General features: G+C 36.3%; 1 protein-coding gene across 3 annotated transcripts; it reads left to right on the plus strand.

Annotated features, from left to right (window-relative positions):
- Window positions 1-523: 523 nt before the first annotated feature.
- On the plus strand, window positions 524-23102 carry NGLY1 (N-glycanase 1). 3 transcript variants are annotated; one of them, XM_021538071.2, is made up of 12 exons: window positions 524-684; window positions 1735-1849; window positions 3875-4117; window positions 7512-7671; window positions 10836-11058; window positions 11769-11890; window positions 12300-12445; window positions 12628-12738; window positions 14965-15129; window positions 16395-16583; window positions 19619-19796; window positions 20229-23102. In XM_021538071.2, the coding sequence occupies exons 1-12, from the start codon at window positions 524-526 to the stop codon at window positions 20402-20404; spliced, it is 1989 nt and encodes a 662-aa protein (XP_021393746.2). In that variant the 3' UTR covers window positions 20405-23102. The 3 variants fall into 3 exon arrangements, with proteins under 3 accessions (XP_021393746.2, XP_077643189.1, XP_077643190.1); XM_077787063.1 differs by having other exon boundaries at window positions 530-684; window positions 11769-11815; XM_077787064.1 differs by lacking the exons at window positions 19619-19796; window positions 20229-23102 and having other exon boundaries at window positions 530-684; window positions 16474-16563.
- The last annotated feature ends 2029 nt before the right edge of the window (window positions 23103-25131 follow it).

Genomic DNA, 25131 nt, shown 5'->3' on the forward strand with positions numbered 1-25131 from the left:
TGCTGGGATCAGCTCTGGCTGGACAGAAGGTAATTCTGGCAGGGCAAGCTTGCAACCATTGAGAGAAAAAAAATGAGCATGTGGACTAATCAGCGTAAGAGGGGAATCATTTGACCAACAGAAGATAGCATGTTTATTAATAAGAGAACTGTGTAACTTGTATCCAGTGGACGTGAATGCCTTTATTTGCTAAAATGTATAAATAGTGATAAATTTCGGTAGCTATCGTGCCGTCTTTGCGCAGCCCTTTCTGCGCAGATCTAGAAATAAATCAAAAACCTCGCCCCTGCGCGTGGATCGGCGCCTTGCACACCGTGTGGAGGAAGCTGCTTCGGGACACAGGTCCCGGTGTGGCCGGGAGGTGCCGCCCAGACCAGCACTGAACCCTTCACGGCCTCCCCGCAATGCGCCGCCCGGAGCCGCGGGGCCGCGCCCGGTGACGCCCCAGCTCCCACTGCGCATGCGCCCAGCGGCAGGCGGCGCTGCCCGGCTGAGGGCGGTGACCTCGGTACTCGCGCGGCGCATGCGCGGGGCGCAGCGCCGGGGGCGGGCAGCGATGGCGGCCGCGCTGGGGCTCGAGTCCTCGCCGGGCTCCGCCGCCGTGAGCGAGCTGTGCCAGAACAGGCGGGAGATCTTCCTGGAGGCCTCGCGGCTGCTCCTCACTTACGCCGACAACATCCTCCGGTGAGCGGGGCCGCCGCCCTCGGTCCGCGGGCGGTGCCGCAGGGTCCCCCCGGCCGCTCCCGGCTCCGCGCGGCGCCTTCGGTTCTGTTGTGTAATACCGGAGTTCAGAAGCGTCTCGCGTGGTTTTGTCGTTATTTTTAATTTAATGCTGCTTACCTAGAGGTGTAGTGTTCTGTATTTCTGTTTCTTTATTGCTGGTTGGTTTGTTTTGTAAGTTTAAGAGTTTGTTCACAACATGCTGCCTTGTTCCTGATCATCCACCTTAGGTGGGTGTTGAACTACCTAAAAACAAGTGGTGCACAGCAAGGAATTTAACTTGATTTTAACTTAATTTTATTTTTTATTCTATTTTTCGCTTGCCCTATGCTTCTGACTTCGCAAGGTTGGTACCAAGAGTTAATTACAGCTGGATTTCTGCGAGGTGGCTCTGTAGGATGCACATACACGCTAGTACATGTGATTGACCTTGATATCTTCCAGCAACTCGAGGTGTATGGGCTGCCCCTCCCTGTCTATATCTGGCTTGTCTTTTACAAGCTTTTACCTCTTGTAAAAGCTGCTGTGTGACAGAGAATGGCGAGTCCGGGCCTGGCTTCATTTAAAGGAAGAGGTGAAAGAAAAGAGTTTTAAAAGAGTTGAAAGAGCACCTCTCTGTGCTACTGAGACCCAGTCGTTTCACTCAAGTACCAGGAAGATTAGCATAGCTTCTATAGTGGGACCAAAGCCATCCAGTATTAACCTGACGTGTTCAATTAGAATGCACCAGGTACAGGGAGATGTGAAGTTGTCTCTAAGTGTCACTTAGCCCTGCTGGGTATAACTACAACATGAATTCATGAACATAAGTTGCAAGCTAAACTTTAACACTAGTTGGTAACTCAAAGCTAAGTACAAAAAGACATTTATAAAGTCAAAGTTTTATGTTGGTTTTGCTGAAGTGACATAAATGAATCTAAAATTAAAAAAAAAAAAAACTTTCATAGTGCAGTTGCACAGCTTTTAAGTGTCTACTTCATTTGCAAATATAATTATAACTTTCAATTTGTTCAGGAATCCCTATGAGGAAAAATACAGATTAATTCGGATTGGAAATCCAGCATTTTCCACAAGGCTGTTGCCCGTCAGAGGAGCAGTTGAATGTTTATTTGAGATGGGATTTCAAGAGGTGAGTATAATGTAGTAACTAAAGGTGTCTGCCAGTTTACATAGTAAAATTTAAAATTGCAATTTTTTTTCTACTTCTCTAGTTGCAAGGCAGCAGTACATTTTAGGGCAGTTGGTATTTTCTTTCAGTCCTTGTCTGCCAATATCTGTAGCTAGCCAGCAGAGAACTTAGATGTGGCTGCTTCAGAAAAATGATGAGCTAACGTAATGCTTAACAAGATTTTTTTTTTAGCTGCTCAGGCACTGCTGGTTTACTGAATGGCTGGGTTCATATCCATGCTGGCACAAAGGACGTAGTGGGAAGCAAGGTGGAAAATCCTTTTCTTTGTAGTAATCTGCTGTTTGGTGAACATCAGACATTATAAATGGGTGTTGAAACTACCATTTTAAAGAGAGAAAAAAAATAAAAGCCCTGCTCTTCTTCATATTCCTACCATTAGTAGATCCCTGTAGTGATTTAGGTAAGGGAAGCTGATCTGATGAAAACTTAATCTTTCAAAACAAAACCAGAAATGTTTTTCAGCCAATTCACAGTGCAGCTGCACAAGTACTGGTGTTGTCATGGCAGCAGTGAAGGGCAATAGACTGACTGTTCAAGTAGTAGTAGGAGGGTGAGTCCTTCAAAACCCATTTTTAAAACTTATGGAACATTATCCTAAAATAATGTTGAGTGAATCTTGATTCTGTTGCAGTCAGAAGGATTCATTTCAAAGATTGCTTTGTGTTCTGAAGTGGTCCCTGTCTTGGTGGAACTTAAACTGCCAAAGATTGTTAAACTAGAAGCAGTTTTTATAATAGCTGGAAAGCTGGTCTGAAAACCCAGCTCTTGTTTAACAGTGCAAAGTTCTTGTTTTGCTTTAATTTGTCTCTTTGATGCCACACTTCTGTATGGGTTTGTACATGATGTTACTTAGGTCCAGCTGTCATGAGACCTCTGCCTTCTCTTTGGGTAAATTTAATTACTGTAATGTTTTAATTAGAAGAAAAAGTATGCTGAAAGAAGTGGTGACTACGGAGAGAGAAATGGTCTGTGGATGTATTCTCATGCTGGTGCTCAGGAGGCTTTTAATTGTGCATTTTAGCCAGGAGGTGGGCAGTGTAGGTGGGGGCAGGTCTCTCAGAGTGTGTTGCCTCGGTCTTATGGTTATTGTGTCAGTCAAAGGTGTGGAGCTCACAAACTTCTCTTCAACTGCATGGCTGATATTGTTCCTTCTTTTGTTTCTGCTTGATAATGGATTGATACATTCTTTTGAGTTTTGTGGTGATTTTAAGTGTTAACACAAAGCCTCCATCTGCTGTGATATGTGACCTCAAGTAACTGTAGGTAAACAAATCACCTTATAAATAGAAGTGCTGCAGTGGTAGAAACTGAAACTGTTAAAGGATGAATGTTTCAGGATATTCATGTTTTTAGTAACCTGTTCCTGTATGGTAATTACACAGATATTTGATTTGATTATGTCATAATTACTGATCTCTTGTTATACTACCAGTAATTATGTTGCAGTTCAAAAATAAAACCCAGAAATCAACCCAGGTACCAGTTGTAATAAGGATAATATTGCCTATCTGAAAACTTAAAACTTCAACATAAAAGATACCATTATGTAAGAGAATTTCCAGCAGATGCTGTTGGGACTTCTTCCCTCAACATTGGATGTCTTCCTGTGTTGCCTAGGATTTCATTGCTGTACTGTGAGAACTGAGCATTAATTGTTCATTTCTGTTGTTGCTGCTTTCTGTGCCAAACCATAATGACATAGCCCACAAATGTCTCCACAGAATAAGCTACTAACAAAAGCATGCTGTTATGAGCCCTCTTTCTCTAGATTGACTCTAGCTTCTTTATCTGGTAGGCTTCTGAAGCTGTGAGAGGCTTCAAGCTTTTACTGTAAGGGATCTAATCTAAAAGGTTGAATCCTGCCAAGCCTTAGGATGCTAACTTCCAGTAAACTCAGCTACAGCTACAGATCATTGACCAGCTTCGACCTGCATTAACTGCTGAATTAATTTGTCTAAATTTCAGGGAGAAACTCACCTGGTTTTCCCTAAGGAAGCTTCAATTGAGCAACTACGTAAAATCAGAGACTTAATTGCTGGAGAGAGGAGTAGCAGACTGAATGAGTCAAACCAAATCCACAGATCAGGAGCCTCTGAAACTGTCAGCAGCACTCAGACAGCTGCACAACGGCCTTCGAGACCTGTTGACTCTGTTTTTGCCCCTGCCCGTCAGCGACCAGAAACATCACTTGTGCAGTCTCTTGAAATGGTAATTATAATTTGTGAACTTCATATGCTCGTTAGTCTTGCATATAAGTATTGAAGAAGAGTTAACTGTTAGGACAAGTTGCTCAGAGAAAATAAGTAGAGTCCAAATAAGCACACTATTAAGCCTAGAGCAGCTTGATTTGACCACATAGCTAATCTTGCTTTAAGAAGGTTGGACTAGACATTTTTTCCCCACTGCTTTCTGAAGGCTTTTGAGTATTTTCTTCAGTTTACATAGAACTTAAGCATGAAATGTGCTCTAAACAGAATGTTAGCAAGAGATTTTGTTGAAGATGTCCATGAATATTCTGTTGATCAGGGAGTCAAGAAAAAAAGCTCATACGTATTGAAAAGGAACAGCAGGATGGGGAACAAGGGGGAGAGTGAGAAGCTAAGACTAGGGTTGTGTTTGGTGTTTGAGAGCCAACAGAGGAAAAGAAGCATAACCGTAATGCTTATAATTGTTGATGTCTTGGTTCATGCATTATGATCTCTATGTATAGCCTGTGAGGAGGCTTTCTTTTTTCACGTGTGTGTCATTAAAAACAGAAATTTAGCCAGACAAGGACAAATTTATAGTTATTTAGGCTAAGTTTCCCTTGTCCAAGAGGTTGAGGTGAAGTTCCTGATCAAGACAGAGTAGAGTCCTTTCATCTGATGTTAACTGGCCCGATGGGAGAAGATTCAGCACCTCAATTTTGAAAAATTGAGTTATGCCTTTTGATAGAAGCTTTTAAGGATGCTTTGGTGTAACTTTCTGAAGAGTTTTTCCTCCTAGAACCGGTGTCACTTTAATCTTGAAGTTGGTGTAAGATGAATCCCTCCAAAAGCTCACTTCCCATGCATTCTTAAACACAATTTGCATATTTTATATTATCAGTATACTGTTGGATATGCTGTATGCTGTTTCTTCCCAATGCCTACCCAAGTCAGTGAATGAGAAATGGCAAAGTGTTATTTGAAGTGATGGCTTTTGGGGATAGAGAGTGCTAAATGACCCATCCTCACACAAAAGGTCCTTTGGGAAAGGTACTGTTGTAGGCATGTTGTATTGAGACATTTAATCTAATTATGTTAGCATGTTAGCCTGTTGCCTCTAAAATATACTGACTGGATTAGTTTTACTTTGTTTGGGGATTTCTGGGTTAGTTTTTTGGCCTGCTTCTAGATTTTTATTGTTTCAGTCACTTCTGCAATGGTGGTTGGAAGCGATGATGAAACCTGTAGAGTGATTTCCTGCTGTTGTACGGCTTAGTATGGGAAGCTTTAGAAGTTGAACCTGCAAGGACAACAATTTTGCACAATGTTGACACTATGTATTCTGATGTTAATCCTTCCAATTTCTAGTTACACTGCCCCAACATACACTAGCCATCAGAGTTGTGCATCAATTTCTCTGAAACTGTTCATTTTCCATCCATACCTGGATGGTGGAACCAAACTTAATACTATTTAGAGGCTTTAGTAGTGCATTGTTGGCACTCTGTTAGAATGCTGTATTTAGCTGATCTCTACAGGAAACTATACTGATAAGTCTCTGAGCCATTGAATTTGGTCGTTATAGTCTGAATTGATTGGAAGGAAGTCTGGCAGTGACTTGGCCATTTTGCTTGCACAGCAGTGGGGGATTTGTTTTCCAGTGAGTGCGCTGCAGAGTTATAGTTGTATTATCACTGTATGCACTGCTGACAGATGTCAGAGAGATTTAGAGTTGTTTCTGTAGTGCAAGCATTTTTTTCTTGCCTGTGTATTTCGCCTGTCATTCACGGGAGGCCTGGTGAAAGTGTACCTGAAAGAACAGAGGAATATTCATAAATAAACAATCCTAGGGACCTAGGCCACCGTTAATTTGCCTCATTGTTTTCTTCTGCATTTCTTGTCGTAAAGTATTCTTGAGACTTAGGGAAAGGAGAGCTATGGCTAGTTGTTAATTCTGGTGGGTGGATTCTGATCCCTTCTTGAATGGCATACTGATTACAGGAGGAAAGGTGTATCCAAACTTAGAACTGCAGTGAGATTCACCTGGCTTCTATGATTAAATGTTTGCATAACACTTCATACAGAGCCTTTTATAAAGCAGATTAAGCACTACTGTAACACTGATGGTTTTGCATCAGAAACCTGAGTGGCCATAGAATCTGGGAGACTTTCTGCTGTGCTGAGCAATATCCCTGTATACCCTTTCAGGAAGCTGATGGACCATGAAGGTCTTAAGGCCTTTGGCAGTCTCTAATGCCCCTTATTTCTTCCTTTCAACTTGCATTAAAGTGAATCTGGATGCAATGGAGTTTATGATGTTAAACCAGTTACCTACAGCTGATGAGCTCCTGGAAGGGCAAAACCAGCTCTGTTCTATTTTAGCAGTTATGAAAATTAAAGACTGATCCTGAAGTACTGTAACAGCATCAAAACAATCACTTGTAATTTGAGTACTCTTTTAACAGAAGTTTCTTCTTTTGAAGAAGAGTTCAAAAGAAGAGTTCTCACACTTGGGTGTATGATATTACATTTGCTGCAAGTCTCTCAGGAAAGCATTGCATTTTTTATTAAATTAAAATGGTAGTTAACAAAGCTAAAGGCTGGAACATGATATAGCAATAGAGAAAAGGTAATTTAGCAGTGCCATAAGCTTCCCCAAAAAATATGCCAGACTCTTACTTTCAAAGTCCCATTTTCACTTTCTGTATTGTTCCCTTTTAAATGGGAACAAATAGTTTGCTCAGCTACCAACTTCGTTATTATTAACTTCAGCTGATAGTTTTAGTATCTGTGTGTGTACCTTTTTGGGTGCAATATGACTGTAGGTGACACTTAGGAGAACTGACTGAAGGGAGCCTAGTTCATGTATCCAGTTGCTACATATTGGGTGGTTCAGTGGGTGGTTACTGGGCTGTCTGTATAAACCTCAGAGTTGATCTATAAAAGAAGCAAGTAGAAACAGACAAGCAACATTCATGAATAAGAAATAATAAGCAGAATTCATAAATAATACAGTTCTACAAATCGATATAGCAGCATCCAGAAAATGAAAGTTATTGCTTGTCTTTTTGTGGATTTTGGGTAAGCAGTGTCCAAAAGAAAGGTGGGGAAGAGAAGTCAAAGACTTTCCCATTAGAGGTATCTTTAAAAACAGTTTTCTCCCTCAGTTAATTGACTTTTCACTCAAGGCACCGTTCAAAATGCTCAGAGACAACAAGACTGGCTTTACAGTTTGAGTCATGGGTCTTCAGTTCTTGTTGATATCTTTGCAAATAAACATTTCACCCATAAATAAATATATAATGTAAATATGAACATAGAATTATGACTGACTTAACTAAGCTCTCCTATTTTAGTTTATTTTGCCTGAAGGTGAAAGTTCATAAATCATCTTGTAACTGAAAATCCTTTTGCAGGCTGCAAATATCTTGAAAACACTTCAAACAAAATTTGAGGGCCTTGTATTGATGTATGAGAATCCTTCTATTCAGCAGAAAGCACTGGCTGCAATTCCCCTCCAGGAATTGAAAAGCAAGGCTCAGAAAAAGCTATCACAAGCTACAAGAGTGGACAAAGGTAAGGCTGCCAAGTTGAAGTGTATATGAAAGTAGAAATGTTTTTTCAAACGTTCCATACATTGCTGGTGTATGTTTGGTCATGTCTGCAGGTTCCAAATGCTGTTTCTAAATTGGAATTGCCTTCTTCCTAATTTACCACTCCCTTCTCTTACTTTTATTTTGCTTTTGTCATCCATCTTTACTGCTTTTATGTAGAAATTTTTGACTCTTAATTTCTGAATTAATAAAAAAGCTTGAGGGACACAAATGTTGCATTCTTTGAATCTCAGAAATGAGAATAGCTACAACAGGAGGAGAGGAGCTTCTTGTTCAAGTAGTCATTGTTATGAAATTCTCAGAGTGCAGTTTTCCTGTATGTACTACAATTCTAAATTCAGAATAAATTTTTTAAATACCATTTCTCTTTTTTAAAGTGATATTAATGAGATTCTGAATGAGATTTTTCCAAGATGCAGCCTGATACAAACAAATCATCACTTTCCATCCTAATGCTTAAATGAATAGGGCTATTCCCTATTCCTCATGGAGCTAAATATGAAATGTAGGCATAAATACTTGTGGCATCAGTGTTTAAAATTTATATTTTCTTCATAAATGTGAATTTGTTTTGAATGTATGAAGTATATTTCAGTTAAAATGACATATTTCTATTGTCACGTGATGGTTTTATATTTGTTTCAGTGGTATAATGAAATGTTTCTTCTTATATAAATATTTAAAAAAATACAATTCCAAGACCATATTTAAACAACAAAAAAAAATATTTTTCACCATGAATCTTCGATGGAAGACTGTTTCAAGCAATTCTGCTGACTTTATAGGAGTGCTGTTGGTTTGCAAACCAAAAAGAATCTCTTCATGTGTTTTTGTATAAATTACTTCGTGGTGTCTCATACAGCCACACAATAATATGTAATTGTGCCTTTAGCATTAAGGAAATTTTTCACAATGAATATTCTTAGTAATTTTTGTTTTTATGAAACTTTATTGGGATGTAAAAAACCATGTGACCAAGTACAAAGCATTCACATTCAGCAGCATGGGACAATACAGTGGGGAAAAGAGATTAGCAGTAATAAATAACAGCTATTAAATTTCTTTATACAGGAAAAGACAAAGAACAAGCCTGCCTCTTAGACTCTGTTCTAATACTACTGCACACCTTGTTTAAAAAGAGGAAGTAAGGGGGAAGATAGTGGTTTGTGTGCTTCTTCCCAAACCATCAGGCTGATTTAGTCCAAATGTCTTTTAGACCTTAATTTAGATACAAATAAAGGGGAAGGGGCGGAATTCCACTGTTTCAGATTGTGACAGCTTGAAAGCATTTTTCAAGAGCATTTGTTTTGGAATGGGCTGTATATGAGAAGTTTGGGTAATTGGCCTTCAGCTTCTTTGGCTTCTGTCCTGTATTAAGATTGCAACCTCTGGGAATAAATACTTAGTGCTAGGGGACACCTGTTTTTAGGATAGGCCTTGCAACACATAATGAGCATTTTTAGCTCATAAACACTATACTAGGAAGATAGGTCATTTGATGAGAATTATAGCTTTGATTTTATTATTTCCCTTTGCCACATTTCATTAGAAAGATAGATTGAAAAGGCAAAAATAGTTGTGTATCACAGCCAACAGTTTTCTGTTCAAATAAATCACATTTGTAATTTTTTCATGTGATGTTTTAATGAAGGAGTTATTTTGCAAATCAAGGGAAGAATGTTTATAGCATAGCTGTCATATTTTTACAAATAAGCTCTAGTTTGAATGTTGTTATCCAGGAAAAGAGAGTATGGCCTGTGCTTGAAATCTTCTCATTCATCTTTTAGCAAAAAGTTTGAATATACAAAGCATATCCATTTTGTAAGCAGTAAGCCTTTCTCTGAGTGTTCCAGCATCCACATACATGAGTAAAAATGGGGATTTTACTATAATTAGAAGTCAGGTATTCTTGCTTTAATTAACAGATGATCTCTTCCCATACACTTCATGCTCTTGGCAATATGCGTTTAATGATGTTCGTGCTACTACAGAGCTTTTTGTACCGAGGATGGGTATAGCTTCAGAGCAAGATGTGAAATGATCTTAAACACTCATCTTAGGTTTATTTTTCACAATCCTGAAAAAGGCGCTAGTGCATAAATTTTTAGTGCAACTGCCTTTGATTTCCTTTAAGCAGCATTTTTACATATTTATTTTATATGTTAATATTCATTAGTCGAACCTGTCTGCACTGTGACTGCGCTAAAGCTGTAGTGCATAAAAATAATCAGGCAGTAATACCTATGATTGCATTGTGGCCTAGGTGATAAAGTTATTACAAAGAATTATTTTAATATTTATGTATCTGAGAAGGAAGAGTATCTCTCTGCACATTGTAACAGAATGTGCATTTAAAGTTTCTAAGGAGTTTAAAGAAATGGATCTTTCTTGAAAAGCTGGATTTTTAGATTTGTTTTTTAGGTAAAATGGGGCTATTTCCAGGTGTCAAAACAGTGTGAATATGTAAGTAGATTCTAACTCCTGTTGTAAGCAGGAAAATGGGCCAGAAGAGTCTGGTGTGGTGAAATCAGCTAGAGTAGAAAACAAAAGACATCCTGGGTCTGTCTTGGGTAAGCTGAGAAAAGTGTTTATTTGCTGAAATTAGAACAAGCTCAACATGTTTGCATGGTATATACATATTTTCTACAATAACTAAGCTGTATTTGTAGAAGGTTTGTTTATAGAAAGCCTGTACACCTGGTTGTTTAGATTGCTGCCAGTGTCTGGTTCTTTGGTATTTTGAAATCAAAGCAGTTGTTATTCCTATGAATAGGAGAATATTTTGGAGCAGAAAAATAACTCTCTATTCCAAAGTCCTGGAAGAGTATGAAGGACATCAGGAACTTCACCAGGCTGAAATGTAAATCTGACTTATTTTTCTGAGCAACTTCTTATTCTCATTTCAGCTGTAGTATTTAGTACTGCAGTTTTTTGTTCTTAAGTTTGAAATTAGTCTTGACAATTTAGATTGTCTTTTTTGTATGCGTTTAAGCTTTTGAATACAGATTTTATATTTAAAAGTACATAGAAATATATGAAGGCCCAGAAATGCTAATTTGCATAGACACTATCAAGTTCAACTAAATTATTTCTCCATTTGAACTGTGTGTTGTATAAATTATACAGGTGCACATGTGAATGAAGAGGACTTCTTATTGTTGGAGCTTTTGGACTGGTTTAAGACTTCCTTTTTTCATTGGGTAAATAGTCTTCCTTGCAGCCGGTGTGGTGGGCAGACAGAGCCTAAAAGTGACTACCTGTTGCCTACTGATGATGATCTAAGGTGGGATGCCAGTCGAGTGGAAAACCATTACTGCAATCAGTGTCAGCTCTGTAATAGATTCCCAAGGTGAGCATACAGAAACTTGCTTTTTTCTTTCAAGAAACAGCTTTGAATTTGTGCATTTTGTGAACAGGTGCGAAGTTTTTCATTCAGAGATTAGAGAAGCTGTTTTATGTAACATGATAGAATGTTTGATGAACCAGCAATTTCTCTAAAAGGTCAGATTTTTTAAGACAATCTGTGCTTTCTCATATGTGGACTTGTTCTGAATACTTACCTGGCTTGTTTGGGGGATTTTTAATGTTAATTTGATGAATTACAACTTCTAAAATAAAATGTTAATATTGGCAACCATATGTAGGTAGTGTTTTGTTATTGCAGGGAAAACTTCACTTCTGCAGGGAATCACAGTGTAATGTACATCTTTTGCTGAGTCTATAGCAGAAGAGGAAATATATAATTTATATATACTTTTGTGACATTTAGACATTTTGCTAACTTTTTAAGGACCAGCATAAAAATCATATTTTAAGATGGCTAAATCAATTATGAAAACTTAACCAGATTAATTTCAGTGCTGCTATAAATATATGATGGAGTCATGTAAGTTGAGGTAGCATTCTGCTCAGATGTATTATGTGCAGTACAGCAATTTTTCCATTATCTTCTGTGGACTGATTGATACTGGAAGTCTGTTCAGATCATCAGAACACAATGTATAGATTTCTGAAAGGTGAAATCAATTGTTCTTGTTTTATGTTGTTTTTTTCCTATAGGTATAACAGCCCTGAAAAACTTCTGGAAACCAGACGTGGACGCTGTGGTGAGTGGGCCAACTGTTTTACACTGTGCTGCAGAGCTGTAGGGTTTGAAGCAAGATACGTCTGGGACCATACAGGTATCAGTATTCTGGAGTATTTTAACATTAATACAAACCTGTGCAAAAGTAGGTTATGTGTTTTATGTCTCTCAGATCATATTAGCTATCAGGTAGCACGTGTAGTTATGCAGTCAGTTGACAAAGACAATATACATTCAATTTCCTGTCTTGCCTGATGAGATGAAATACAGTTCTGCAAATAAGGTTAGATGACTGACATCAGAATGATACAATCTTTAGCTGAATGTAAGGGACTGTGATCCTAAGAAAGAGTAAGCTTTGGTAATGTTTCTATATGTAGATGAATAGAAAACATGTTCTTTCACCTGTTCCTTCATCTAATAAATTGGAAAAAGTTCCAATATTCTGCAAGATTAGAGGCTCTATCTTTATAAGTCATTGTTTATTCTTGGCCTTTGTTACATAGATCATGTGTGGACTGAAGTATATTCTTCATCTCAGAAACGATGGCTTCACTGTGATCCTTGTGAAAATGTCTGTGATAAGCCTCTTCTTTATGAAACTGGCTGGGGAAAGAAGCTCTCCTACATAATTGCATTCTCCAAAGATGAGGTAGGAGTAATGATGCTAATAATAAACAAACTTGCCCTGAAGCAAGTGTGCAATGGTATTCCACCTTGGTGTGATTTTCAGAATTATTGTAGAAAAGCATGCTTTCATTAACTAGCCTCTTTAAATTAAGCAAGATATGTGGAAATTTTTGGCTGCTTTATTTTCTTCTGCTTATGCTTGAGGTTGTTGATGTCACCTGGAGATACAGCTGTAAACATGAAGAAGTACTCTCTAGAAGGACAGCACTCAGTGAAGCTACGCTGCGAGAGACAATTAATGCACTAAATAGAATGGTATGTAACTTTTCTTCAGTGGGTTTCTGAGAGTGAAACACAAGTATCTGCAGAATATGAAGTCCTCAAAGGAATGCATTTGGTAATCTCATAGGAATATTCATGCACTATGGATTTCAAAAATGCTGTTAATTACCCATTTTACCCTGAATACATAGGAATCAGTCGCAGTGCTGAACTTGTGGGAAATAAGATAAATAATGGTATGTAAGAGTATTATATTATCTCTTATATGCACAGATGTGTGTGTAAGTATTGTTTCTCTTAGGGACTTTGGAGCAGACTTATACTTGCTGGGAGTAAACTGCAACTCCTTAGTAACTATGTGGACTCCTTCAGGGTGACTGTACATTTTCCACATCAGTGCTGTTATACTTGAAAACAGTAGCATTTATGTTGTAAGAAAAGCAGGTTTAATTTGCTTTCAGTGACTTTTTGCAAGCTCTATGAAGTGAGAGGAATGATTCATGGGCTGTTTCCAAGACTTCCAAAAGGTGTTGATACCATCAACAGAGCTTTGTCTCAGAGCCATGTGTATTTACACTGTTCATGCTTAACATCCCCAAAATATATGGAGCCATTTGCACCTGCACGTCATGGTTGCAGAACTTCTCTGCTAAGCTTTTTCCACTCCCTACTTGGGACACTAGGAACTTGATTCAATATACTAGAGTATCATAAAACCTTGAACTACCTTGAGGTTTGCATTTTTTCCTCCCTTTCTTACAGGGCTAATTCCCACGCATGGAAACTTTAGTTCCAGTGATAGTATACAACTGATGACTTAAAAAACAGATTATGCCTTTTTTGAGACCTGTTGGCTTGAGAGTTATAGCCATACATTAAGACTGTAAAGAATTTCAAGACCAGGGCTTGAAATAATTTTAACAGTAATGAAAAATTAGAGTCGCAGAGCAGAGCACTGAGAACAGTAACCAGAGCATCAAAGTGCTTAAAGGAAATTGTGGATTGGTATTATTAATTTAGGGTAAACCATATCAAACTTCCTCTGAGCTGGAGCAAGATCAGTAGTGCTGCATAGGGATATCCTAAGTGTCAGGTCAACTGTTAGACCCAGGAAGGCCTGATGTTTCATGGAAAACTGCTGCAACCACTGGTTGTTACCCATCAACACAAGTAGAGGTATGTTTCCCCCACTTGCTGTGTTAGAACTGGTATTTGGCATCTAGAATTTGTTCAGCTTGAGCTGTTTCTCATAATTTCTCTCTATCTACTTTCCTTTATACAGTTCCACATTGTTGTCTGGAGCAAAAAAGTCTTCAAATGTTTCTTCTGCGATCTCTAGTAGCAAAACTTGCTGGGGTCAGAACTGCTTTTGAGATATGAAAATGCTTATCAGCCTCAAGTTTCAGGTCCCAGTGGGCTGAGTGTGCATGCCTTGGGTGATCCCCAAAGCAGAAAACAAGATCATGTGTGTAATAATTTACATACTCAATGTTGAACTTTTTTCAGCCCCCATGTGGGTTTATCCGCACTTAAAAAACTAAAAGGCTTCACATTCCAGATTTGTATATTTGATCTGAAAGTCATGTAGACAAAATACTAACATCTCAATAATTTTTTTAAAAGTTGTTTACCAAAAAAATTGCTCATTGATCTATTCATGTAGGAAATAAGACCTGTAATTGTTTTTATTTTTCACTAATTTTTCTGGAACTAAGTTTTTCTTAATTTTCTGACATCTGAAAAATAGAAATGTCATGGTTTGTTTATGACAGAATCAGGGAAATAACTCTTTGAAAGACTTTTGTTTGGGCTTAATCAGAAAACCAAAGCTTTTGCCAACCAAGTCACTCCATCTTAGAGAAGAAAAATTTGACCACAAATGATTCTTGCCTTCTCTTTCCTCCAAATAATATTGAGTACAGCTATAGTACATCATACATATGAATAGCTATAAAAATGGTTATGGAAGTGTTTTATCGTCCAAATAAATGTATTAAAAACAAAACGCAAACATTATTTTAAAAGAATTCCACACAGTGCCTGCAAGTTTCTAGAGAAAGCACTGCTGTCACATAACTGTGCACTTATGACTGGTTTGTATTTGTGGTATAAGATTAATGTTTCTAATAATCAGTCTAGACTTTAAATGTTAATCTGTTTTTTCAATTCTATTTTTCCCTGTTGGTGTCACTCTAGAGCAGAATTACAAATACCATTTTTTTCTGAATGTTTTCTTTTTTCCTATATGTCTTTTTTCAGAGACAAAAGTCTTTGTCAGAAAATAGAAAAAGAGAGCTCCTGGAAAGGACTATTGTGGAGCTTGTTGAGTTTATTTCTCCTAAAACACCTAAACCTGGAGAATATGGTGGAAGAACATCAGGCTCAATGGCTTGGCGAGTAGCCAGAGGTGAAATTGGTCCAGAGGTATTTAACTTTTGGTTGGTGGTTAACTTTTGGTAGATGGTCTAAGATGATCATCTTAGAGGTAGCTAACTAAGGTGTTGTGATTATGGTCTAAAAAAAAAAATAACACTTCATGGTAGATAGCCAGATTCAACTCTAAAAAGTGAATCTTGTGAAAACATTAGGTGAATGTTTGATTTGAATTCAGTAGAGGTCCACAAGTAATTTTTGAGAATTGATGGTGGTCTATTGATTTGAATAATGTTTGTGAATTCTTGATATAAAGTGTGTTTTTTTCTTAAAAGTTAAAAATTATGTAAATATTAAATTACATTTAAAGTATGTAGTTTGACAGAGGTAGAAAGTTTAAGTTAGTGTAAAAAATTGGGAAAACTGTAAAAAATTTTTGTATTTGTATTATTAGTTACATCTAGGTTTTAACCAATAGTAGGTTTTTGCCAACTATTTTTTTAAATAATACGCTAGCTTGATTTTCACATCAGTATTTTTTTACTGTTTCCAAAAGCAAGGCTTGGCTTTTATGCTAAGATACAGTTTCCCAGAACCATAATAATATTTAGTTTGAGTCAGGATGCAAAGATGTCACCTCAATTTTGTAGCAATCCCATTATGTGGAATGTCTAACTGTCCTAAACAGAAACAGTTAAGTGAAATTAATTATTTTCTTAAGATTGTCTAAGTTTGAGAAACTAATAGTTATTGCACTCCTCTGTTTTTTGGAAGACTTAATTTCTGATACTCCTAAGAACAATGACTTTTTTAAAAAAAGTAATACTGTGAAGTTACAAAATTTGTACTTTTAAGTTTTTTAAGTTGATTTTTTTTAAGTTGATTTGTAAACTGCATACACGAGCACCTGTATATGGTAGTCACAGGTTTGCTATTCAAAATAACCTTTTACTTATTCAGTGTACAATGTACTCAACATATTAGTTTTCTGTCATGAAACTCTAATTTCTTACTTAAATGATACTACTTCATGTTAGTTTGTTAAAAAATTACTTCTAAAAGTAATTATATGAAAGTTTTAAAAATAAAATTACTCCTTCCCTCTGGATAAGTCGCAAGTATGCTGTAAGAAATGGGGTTAAAACTTGTCTTCTGCAGAAATGGTTTTGTACATGACCTCTCTTAAAAAGGACCTTTTTTTCACTTGGCAGCAAAACTGAATTGCAAAACTGTGACATACTGTTTAAAAGTAATGTAGTCTTGAGGGAATTTAGGCATTGGGGAATGAAGGTGCTTGTATGTTTTGGCTTTTTCAGAAAAGAAAAGAAGTAGTTTTTATTCCCTCTGAAAAGGAGAAGACGTGTAAACTGTTCCATCTCGTCTACAATGTAATAGATGATAGTTATACACGGATTTCCAATAATAACGAAAAAATAAGTGGCTGGGAAGCAGGTGTTTGGAAGGCAGAATCTATTTGGAGAAAGGTTGAAACAGATTGGAAAATGGTAAGAATAGGAATTATTTAAAGCTTGTAATGTACAGTAAAATTATGATAACTCCAGTAAAACAGAAAACCCTTGCCAGTGTTTGGATTCAAAACCTCTTGGTGCCCATAGAATTTAGCTGATGTTAGTAAATGCTGCTGTTAAAATTCAGTAAGATTGCCAAATGGTGCAAGAAATTAGAAATAAATTTAACTTGTCTTTCAGAAAGGATGATTGAACTCTCTGCAGGTAGGTAAAATCCTTGCCAGAATGCCAGATTTGTAAAATGGCTTCCTTCTTAGGCTTCTGGGAGAATGCTGTGTTATTGAAAAGCAGTACTTCTCTCGAAATAAAACAAAGTATTTGTTGTTTTTAAGAATAGTTTTATAGTGTATTATATCTCTCAGCAGCACAAGAGTCATTGGCTCTAAATTGAAGAAGAGAATTGCTACCTCTGACGTGGGAAGGGGTCATATACTAGCAAACAGCTTTTCCTGCAACAGCAACCAACTATAGAACTGAACATTCTTGTCAGGGACTAGAGCATGTTACTGCTTTTTTCCTCTGTCATTTTACTACTTTGAAGGGTCTTTGACCAAATACTCTTCTAGCTTCCCGTTGATGAAAATGGTACCTGCCTCTTGAGATTTTTCTCTCCTGGGTCTGTACATAACTGACTTGCAAAATGCAGTGGGGGAATTACATAAAAAGGTTGTGCTGCCCTAAAGAGAAAGAATGAGGAAAGAAATGGGAGGATAGTATGAAAGATACCACAACAGGATAGACTTGATATAGTAAAAGAGAAGTAAGAAAAATATCAGAGTAAAGAACAGGTGTTCTCTGCTTCCCCAGGATCTGCTAAACATCTGATAGTACATTGTTTGTAATTCTGCAATGATCAGTCATCCTCACTTTTGCAAGAAACATGTTGTCCTTGCACTGAAACTAAACTACAATTTTTGTCAGCTCTTGTAATCAGATAAGACAGGGTGGGACTAATCTGTAAGACCAGGCAAAAAGACTTTACCCTTGTATTCAGTAGCACCTCAAAAGGATGAGATTATGGCATTAAGAAATTAGGAGCTATGCCTCCAGGTCTCTCTCATGCTTGTGGGTGAGGCATGTTAGTTCTGCAGGAATTGCATCCTGCAGAAAGTATGTAAGAATCTTAGAATTCAAAATTACTTTCTATTTGGTGTTGTTTGTATAATGGGAGATAATGGCGGAGAGAAAGGTTGTTTGGGGTTTGCTTGTTCTTTTTGTACAAGATGCAGCTTTGGAGCTTGATTCAGCAGCTGTCCAAGAACTTAAAAGCCAAAGGAACCTTTACAGTAATACTTGGTTAACATTTATTACGTGATGAATGGAAAGGCATTTAAATCTAAAAGCCACAGAAAATGTATCTGTAAGTATTAGATCAAGAGTAACAGAAAATAACCACTTGGTTTTATAGTACACAAGGCAAACAGGTACAAACCACAAATTCTGTCAGATGACCCAGAAATAACCTGGAATCCAGGACTCAAACTGGCAAACTGCAGTAGGTGATAATAATAGTGTAAGACCTATAGATCTGAAATCCATGGATTGTGAAAGGTTTGTTTTCCAGAAGAATTGCTGCAGTGGAAGAGAATTTAATGAGTTGGTTGGTTGTTTTTTTCTTTGGAATTCAGACATTTTTTTCAAATAATACTAGAAACAAAACAACCAAGTTTGAAAGTTAGAGGAAAGTCAAAAATACACAAAATAAAACTTGAAATTCTTTTTTCTGATTAAATGCTAGGATATTATAATGAAAGATGAAATAGACTAATGTTTGAGGGTTTTCTAGCCTTCAAAACTATGTTTAGTGCATTTTGACCAAGTAGTATTTAATGGGATGTTTTGACTTTTTTACTAAAATTCAGCAGTTCAGTAGGATCTGATCAAGGGAAAGCTCTTGCTAGAACCAGCTGAGATACTTAACAAATATTTGGAGTTCAGCACCTTAATGAACATTAGGATTACATTCACAGCTTAAATCATTACATTTTCATAGGTGATCTTCAGTGTAAGACCTCACACCTTTAGGGGTTTTGAGCTTCCTTCAATGTGAAAATAGTAACACTAAAACTGTTTAATGGTCTGTCAATTACATTTCTATATAAATTTCTGTCTATACATTTCTATTCTCACCCTAGTGAGATCTTTAATAAAATGAACTACTGTGTTTTATTATAATTTTATTCTGGTTTGTTCTCTCAAGATTAAAAAATAAAGAGTTGACTAAATCCACTCAGTATGATAGTACTCAGAAGCTTGGACATGACAGAATTTTTATTAATTTAGGATTCCAAAAGGATCATGGTAATTTGGACTCTTTAAACTGTAGTGTCTGTTCTTTAGGTTTGCTGATGATAGATGTTGGACTTGAAAGAATTGGCAGGCACTTGTGACCAAATTTTTGAGAGGGTTCATAGTAACTTTAATGAATGTTAATATGTGAGCGTGACTGTTCAGCTAGGTGAAGTTCAGGACAGCATTGGGACTAAATTAAATTATACAAAGTGGTAACAGTTAAAATAATGTCAATATGGAATTTATAAATGGCTGACATGTATGATTTGCTTGAACTGAGCCACATCAGATCCTAGGAGAAGCAGTGTGCAGCCATAGCTGAAAAAGCTACTGATTGCACAGTTCTTTTCTTCAACAATACTGAACAACTGAAGTGTTATGTGCATTTAAAAAGACCTCGATTTCTCCTTCTTTAAAAAGTAATAAGCTTAGGGGATTTTGTGGCTTGAACTTTACTATGGCTGTTGAAATAGCTTAGTGTTCCCTGGCTAGGGAACGTGTGAGCATGTCCAATTACCTAATTGTGGAATATACCTGGGGATGAAGAAAGAGGTTTTTTATGTAAAATTTTACTTTGCACCGTTTTAAAGATTCAGGGGCTTGACAAAGAATGAAAGTGTGTAATCCTAAGATTTTTATGTCCTTTTTAAGATAATTAATTTGATGTGTGTTGGTTGTCTCAGTTTTTGACATGGTGGTTGTGTCTTCTTTCCATGTAGGTTTATTTAGCCCGAAAAGAAGGGTCATCCTCTTCTTCCATCAGCTGGAAGTTTGAGTGCAAGTCAGTCGGTCTAAAAATAGCTAACATTTCAGTTAGGACAAGCAGTCAAACATTTCAGAGTGGAAGAATACAGTGGAGACTTCGCTCTCCTACAGCAGAAATTGCTCTGATAGGAGGTAAGTGTGGAATTTAAATAATGAATTATATCATGTAGCAGAGATGTTACTGGAAATAAATAGTTTATATGGAGAGAGTACTATGCAAACACTAAAAACAAAATATGAATATTCTTTACTTTTCCAACAGCATTTCTCAGCAAGGTCAAGAAAATACTGTCCATTTTAATTAAAGCTGGTACAAAACTCAGTTTTATTAATATACACAGCCCTACCTGCAAAAGAGCAGGGCAAGCAAGAACACAGAGTGAATACAAAATACTTGTATATTACAAGGATTGATGCCTCTATGTCTAGTGGCAAATGAGTCTGAGTAGTTGCAACTGAGATCATTAAACATCCATTACAGCTTAGCATTTTTAATGTGCATTCTATTATTATATACTGTCTGGAGCTGTGCCTTACTGGATTATCTATATTTTCCTCCAATAGATAAAAGTCTTAGCTCCTATTCAGATTTTTCTGGAGCAACGGAAGTTATGTTGGAAGCAGTTCTAAATGGAGGGGATGGTGAAGCTGCATGGCAACACACACAGCTGTTTAGAGAGAGCTTAACAGGAGGTGGGGAAAATTGCTTGGAGATAATTATAAAACTCAGTGACCTCTGAGAATCTGAACTGCAGAAATGTACTTTGGATTCCTTGAAGACATTATACCATGGATACAGCATGAAGATTTGGTTGGCAATTCCTCTTCATCCTGCTGGCAGATTATTTCCTCTTTCACTGCTTCCATTAAACCAACTTGAAACTGCACATGTATTGAATAGGTAAACATTACAATGAAAACCTCTTTGCTATGAAATCCTCTTTGCTATAAAAACAAACAGAAAAGTTAAGGGGTTGAACCACAAAGTACCATTTTCTTAAACTTTACAATGAAAAGGAAACAATTTTTAGGAAGCAAAACATGATCATAGAAGCACAAAGCAATTGTAATTGATTTTAACTTGGAGTTTTGGGATTGGCTTGCTGGTTTATTGGGGGTTTTTATAATCTACTTGGAAAAATAGTTTGAATTATGTTTTCCAATTATAACAAATGCTTCTGATGATTTTAAAATATTTTAAACAATATTAGAGGATTTAGACATTTTTTAAAAAATTTGATTTTATGTAGTATTCAGAAGTGCTGAAATTAAGTTAAATTCAATATTGCATCCTTGTTAGATGTCTAAGTATTAAACCTGTGTTTAATACCTAGAACTATTTGGAAGCATGATGGTTGCTGGGAAACTAACCTCATTTTGAAGGAAATGTTCATTATGTACTTCAATTGTTATGATCTATGATACAAAATAGAGGGTTAAAACTGAGTAAGAACATCGTATTTTTTTCTATGAAAAATAGGTTATTCATTATAAATACTTTTTGATGATATTAATTTAGATTTGCTTAATAAATCTTTTAAAAGTTAAGCATGTAGGTTGAAATCCTTTTAAGCTGTTGTCTTGGCTTGCATTAAATACTATTCCCAAATTTGATGTTAAAGAATATATTTTTTTTCTGTTCAATTAATTCAGTGTTTAAATTTATTTTCAGTCAATATAAAAAATACTATCCAGGAGACATCAGATGTTGCAGTGCTATGAATAAAACATGGAGTGAATGTTCAGATTAAATAGTCTTTATCAGAATGTGAGGAAGGCCTTGCCTGGATTATACAAGAGATATTCTATTATAGAACTAAAATGAAAAGTTCAAACTATGGTTTTATTTTAAAAGAAGTGAGAATTAAGGATGATGTTCTCAAGATCAGTGTTTTTAAAGTTTTTCTTCCTTTTTTCTGAACTTTCCAGCCTCTGTATTGATTCGAAGCATTTGTCAAAAATCATTTATGTTGAAATAAATGTTTGCTGACCTTTCAACAAATCTAAGCAAATATAAAGCTATTCATATTTTATTAGAAAACTGCATATGCACCGTGAACAAAGGAATCTTAAAAAATAGTAGATTATAGCAGCTCAGAAGTGACAGAACAATGTGTGATGGATTATATACTTCAGAATCTAAATGAGCATTTTATGAGGGGAATTAGAAGAATCTCCCCCCTCGTAATACAGATTAATACAGGGACAGGGTACTTACTGTATTGTGCACACTGGGAGGGAAGAGTACACACTGGAAGGGTCTTTATCAATGCTTGACTAATTCAAAGTGAATTCACCAGTCTCTGTTTAAAATTACTTCTGTATTTGGTTTCAGTTAACACTTTTTCTGAGGTTTTGAGTGGGAGCCCAACAGAAGAGTATTTTAGACTAATATGTGTACTACATTGGAAGAGAAAAGGGAAGACAACTCAGGTGCCACCAATCAACAAGTGTTTCTACTTAATATTTTGATAGCTGAAAAAGTTACTACTTTAAATCAGAAATTGTTTTTGCAATGTATTACTTAGAGGACCTTGAGGACTTGGAGAATTTCTTAACTGCATCTGATAATATGAAATCAGGCAAAATATATTTTAAAGTAGTAAGACAAAATAATTTTCTCATAATTTTGGTCAGAATCCTGGGGAAGAGTAATAGCTGCAGATAACTTAAAACAGTAAAGTAGTCGAAGTCCATTTTTAAAAAGTTTGAATTAAAAAGATGGAAAAATTACTTGACAGTCAAATGAATCAAAAAGTACTTCTGTATTTATAAAATCACATTCAATTAATAGAAGTGCTTATATTAGGAAATAATAAGTAAAACACTCAGGCTTAATAGAGCTAATGTGAAAAATTTAAATGGAACTCCTTCAGTTGTCTTTTGGAGTATCCTATAAGCAGTGAACACTTTGAATCTTCACACATAAGCTGTTTTAAAGGCATTAATTTCCTCTGTTATCTCCATTTCAGCCCAACTCTTCATTCATTTTAATTTTATTTTTTTTTTAACCAGAGGTAATTCCTCATCCACAGTTGTTTAATATTAACTTACAGTATCTTGAATTTGCAATATTACATGGTGGGAAGATCTCTGCTGCTCTAAGTCTGCTCTAAAAGTATGGTTATTAAGTTATGCTAGCAATGGTACAATACTGGGTGAGTGGTAGATGTTGATCAGGGCACATGTCAGAAGTCAGTGCTTACTCAACTTTTTAGAAGTTTGAGGAGGTGGAGATTAAATGGGGAAATTTAAAATACTGTTGCCTAGGAAAGTATGGCTTAATACAGGTAAAATCAGCATGTTTTCTAGAATCCAGTTTAGGTGCATTTTAAAGAATGACTGGCTGTGCCATCTGTGACTGCCTTCCAAGGCTGCAATGAATTGTAACAGTGAAATCTTTTCCATTAAAAGTTTGCATAAATACTATACTACCCAGTTAATGCTTGCAAACTATTTTTGGGGTGTATGGTTTCCAACAGAACTATGTGGGAGCCTGTGCACAGAATTCCTCCTTTCAAACAAGTATTTGTTGTACTGTTGTCTGTCTAGAGTTGATCGTCCATCTGTTGATTTCTTCATATCCTGTTTTGACACTTAATGCTTAGTAATTTCCTACACCCCAGGAAGTTGCTGGGAAGATGTATCCTTAAAATATATGAAGGAAGCCCCTTCTAGGCAGTGGAGAAAGAAAGAAGAGGTACAGATTTCACAGATCTTTTTACAGATTTTCCTGCACAGCTATGCAGGAGTCAAACAAACTTTGGTGTAAATTATATAACTTAAAATGAGAAGTAAGTAGTGAAAATTACCTGATCTTGTAAGAAAATCTGTCACCTTAATTAATCTGTTAACACTAGAATATTTTTCACATTTAGTAGGTTGGATTTGAGATATAATCCTTATTATGTGCAACATCAGGAAATGTAGAAGACTAAAAATACAGTGTGTTTGTCTCCATAGTGCGGTGGAATGAAAACAGCAGGCAGCACATATGGCTGCCAGAAGCTGGGAACACCCATTTGCAGAGTTCTTGCAGCTCTAAACATAACAAGCCAAAACAAAGGAACTCCAAGAGGGGCAGAGATTGTTCCAGGCAGATATCAGGATGTCTCTTTGCCACACCCACACTCCTCATTTCTTTATCTTTGGTTGCTCAAACGAGCAATGGAAGTAAGCTATAAGTTAATTTAAAAGACCTCACTAGTTTATCAAAACTTAGCATTTCTTAAGTATAGGCATTATTTAAAGTGAATCTCTAATTTCCAATGTATGTTAAAGCCTCTGGGTTTGGACAAAACTGTTGTCCAAGCAATTCAACACCATAAAAAATGTGTCAATATTGAAGGGACTTCTGTATCTCAGCTTCATATCATATGGAAGGTTGAGAAGGAAATTGCAGACAAGTACCTTCCTTAAACACAGTTGCTGGAATAGACTTAGGTCCTTTCTGTACTTTGAGTATTTTTGGGGGAACTTATTCAACATTATTTGCAGTAGTTCAGCTTACCTGGTGCTGGTTCTGAAGGTTCTTTACGGCGTACTGCTGTTGCAAGCAATGCTTTATGCCTTGTGCCTTATGGCCTGTGTAAACAGTAATCAGCGATGTAATGTATATTATGTGTACCTATATGATCACTGGTCATATAGTTGTCAACATGAGCAGAAAGGAAGAGTAATTACAGTAATACCAGGGATAATTTGGGTTTTTAATGCTAATCTTGGATATTTAATCCAAGCAGAAGGACACTAGAGTAAAAAAAATAAAAAAAAAAAAAGTGTCTTTAGTAGATTGAAACAGCTCCTTCTTTACTTAAGTTTTTAATTTCAGGAGCAGAATTTTGAGACTTCTCAGCCTATATTATGGAATTTAGGAATAACCAATTAACAAGCCAAGGTCAAATATATGTATTTTAAGTGTACAGGTGTTATGAAATGTGTAAAGGCTTAAATGTGATTGTGAAAAAGATAACAATGATTTTTTCCATCGTTAAGGCTTATGTTCTTATTCTTGGGCTTGGGGGTTGTTTCATGGTAAACCTTGTAATTAGGCTTTAGCTTTGTTTATTATTAGCCTGCTTCAGTTTCTTCAGCTTTATTTTTTCTCATCTAGCTTAAAATACATTTTAATTTAATTTATGTACACAGTTGTAGCTGTATGGTAAATACAGTATGACAATAAATAAGTTGATTTATTTATTTGTTTGGTAAAAGGAGATGAAAGATAGCTTTTTTTAATCTTAAAAATATTCAAACTCAGCAGAAAAAAAAAAAAAAGCCAATAGTAATTAAAATTGATGATGCCCAGAAACCAACAAAGTTACCAGGACTTAATAAAATTTCATGGCGAAAGAAAATGTAATGGACTACATAAACTGATGCTGGCAGAAGTAGCTTCCAATGACTGACCTTGGTTTTGAGACATTTTACTGTGTGTTTATTTATATGTAGGTCCCTGAAAGTTTTC

Source organism: Lonchura striata, chromosome 1 (genome assembly GCF_046129695.1).
Source record: "Lonchura striata isolate bLonStr1 chromosome 1, bLonStr1.mat, whole genome shotgun sequence".
In the NCBI taxonomy this organism is placed as follows: domain Eukaryota; kingdom Metazoa; phylum Chordata; class Aves; order Passeriformes; family Estrildidae; genus Lonchura; species Lonchura striata.

What these genes read in the sequence shown, in the direction of transcription:
- NGLY1 (XM_021538071.2), top strand. Translation starts at nt 524, where the DNA reads ATGCGCGGGGCGCAGCGCCGGGGGCGGGCAGCGATGGCGGCCGCGCTG. An exon ending in AGCTACAAGAGTGGACAAAG is followed by an intron (nt 7,672 to 10,835) that starts GTAAGGCTGCCA and finishes TAAATTATACAG; the next exon opens with GTGCACATGTGAATGAAGAG. An exon ending in ATACGTCTGGGACCATACAG is followed by an intron (nt 11,891 to 12,299) that starts GTATCAGTATTC and finishes TTTGTTACATAG; the next exon opens with ATCATGTGTGGACTGAAGTA.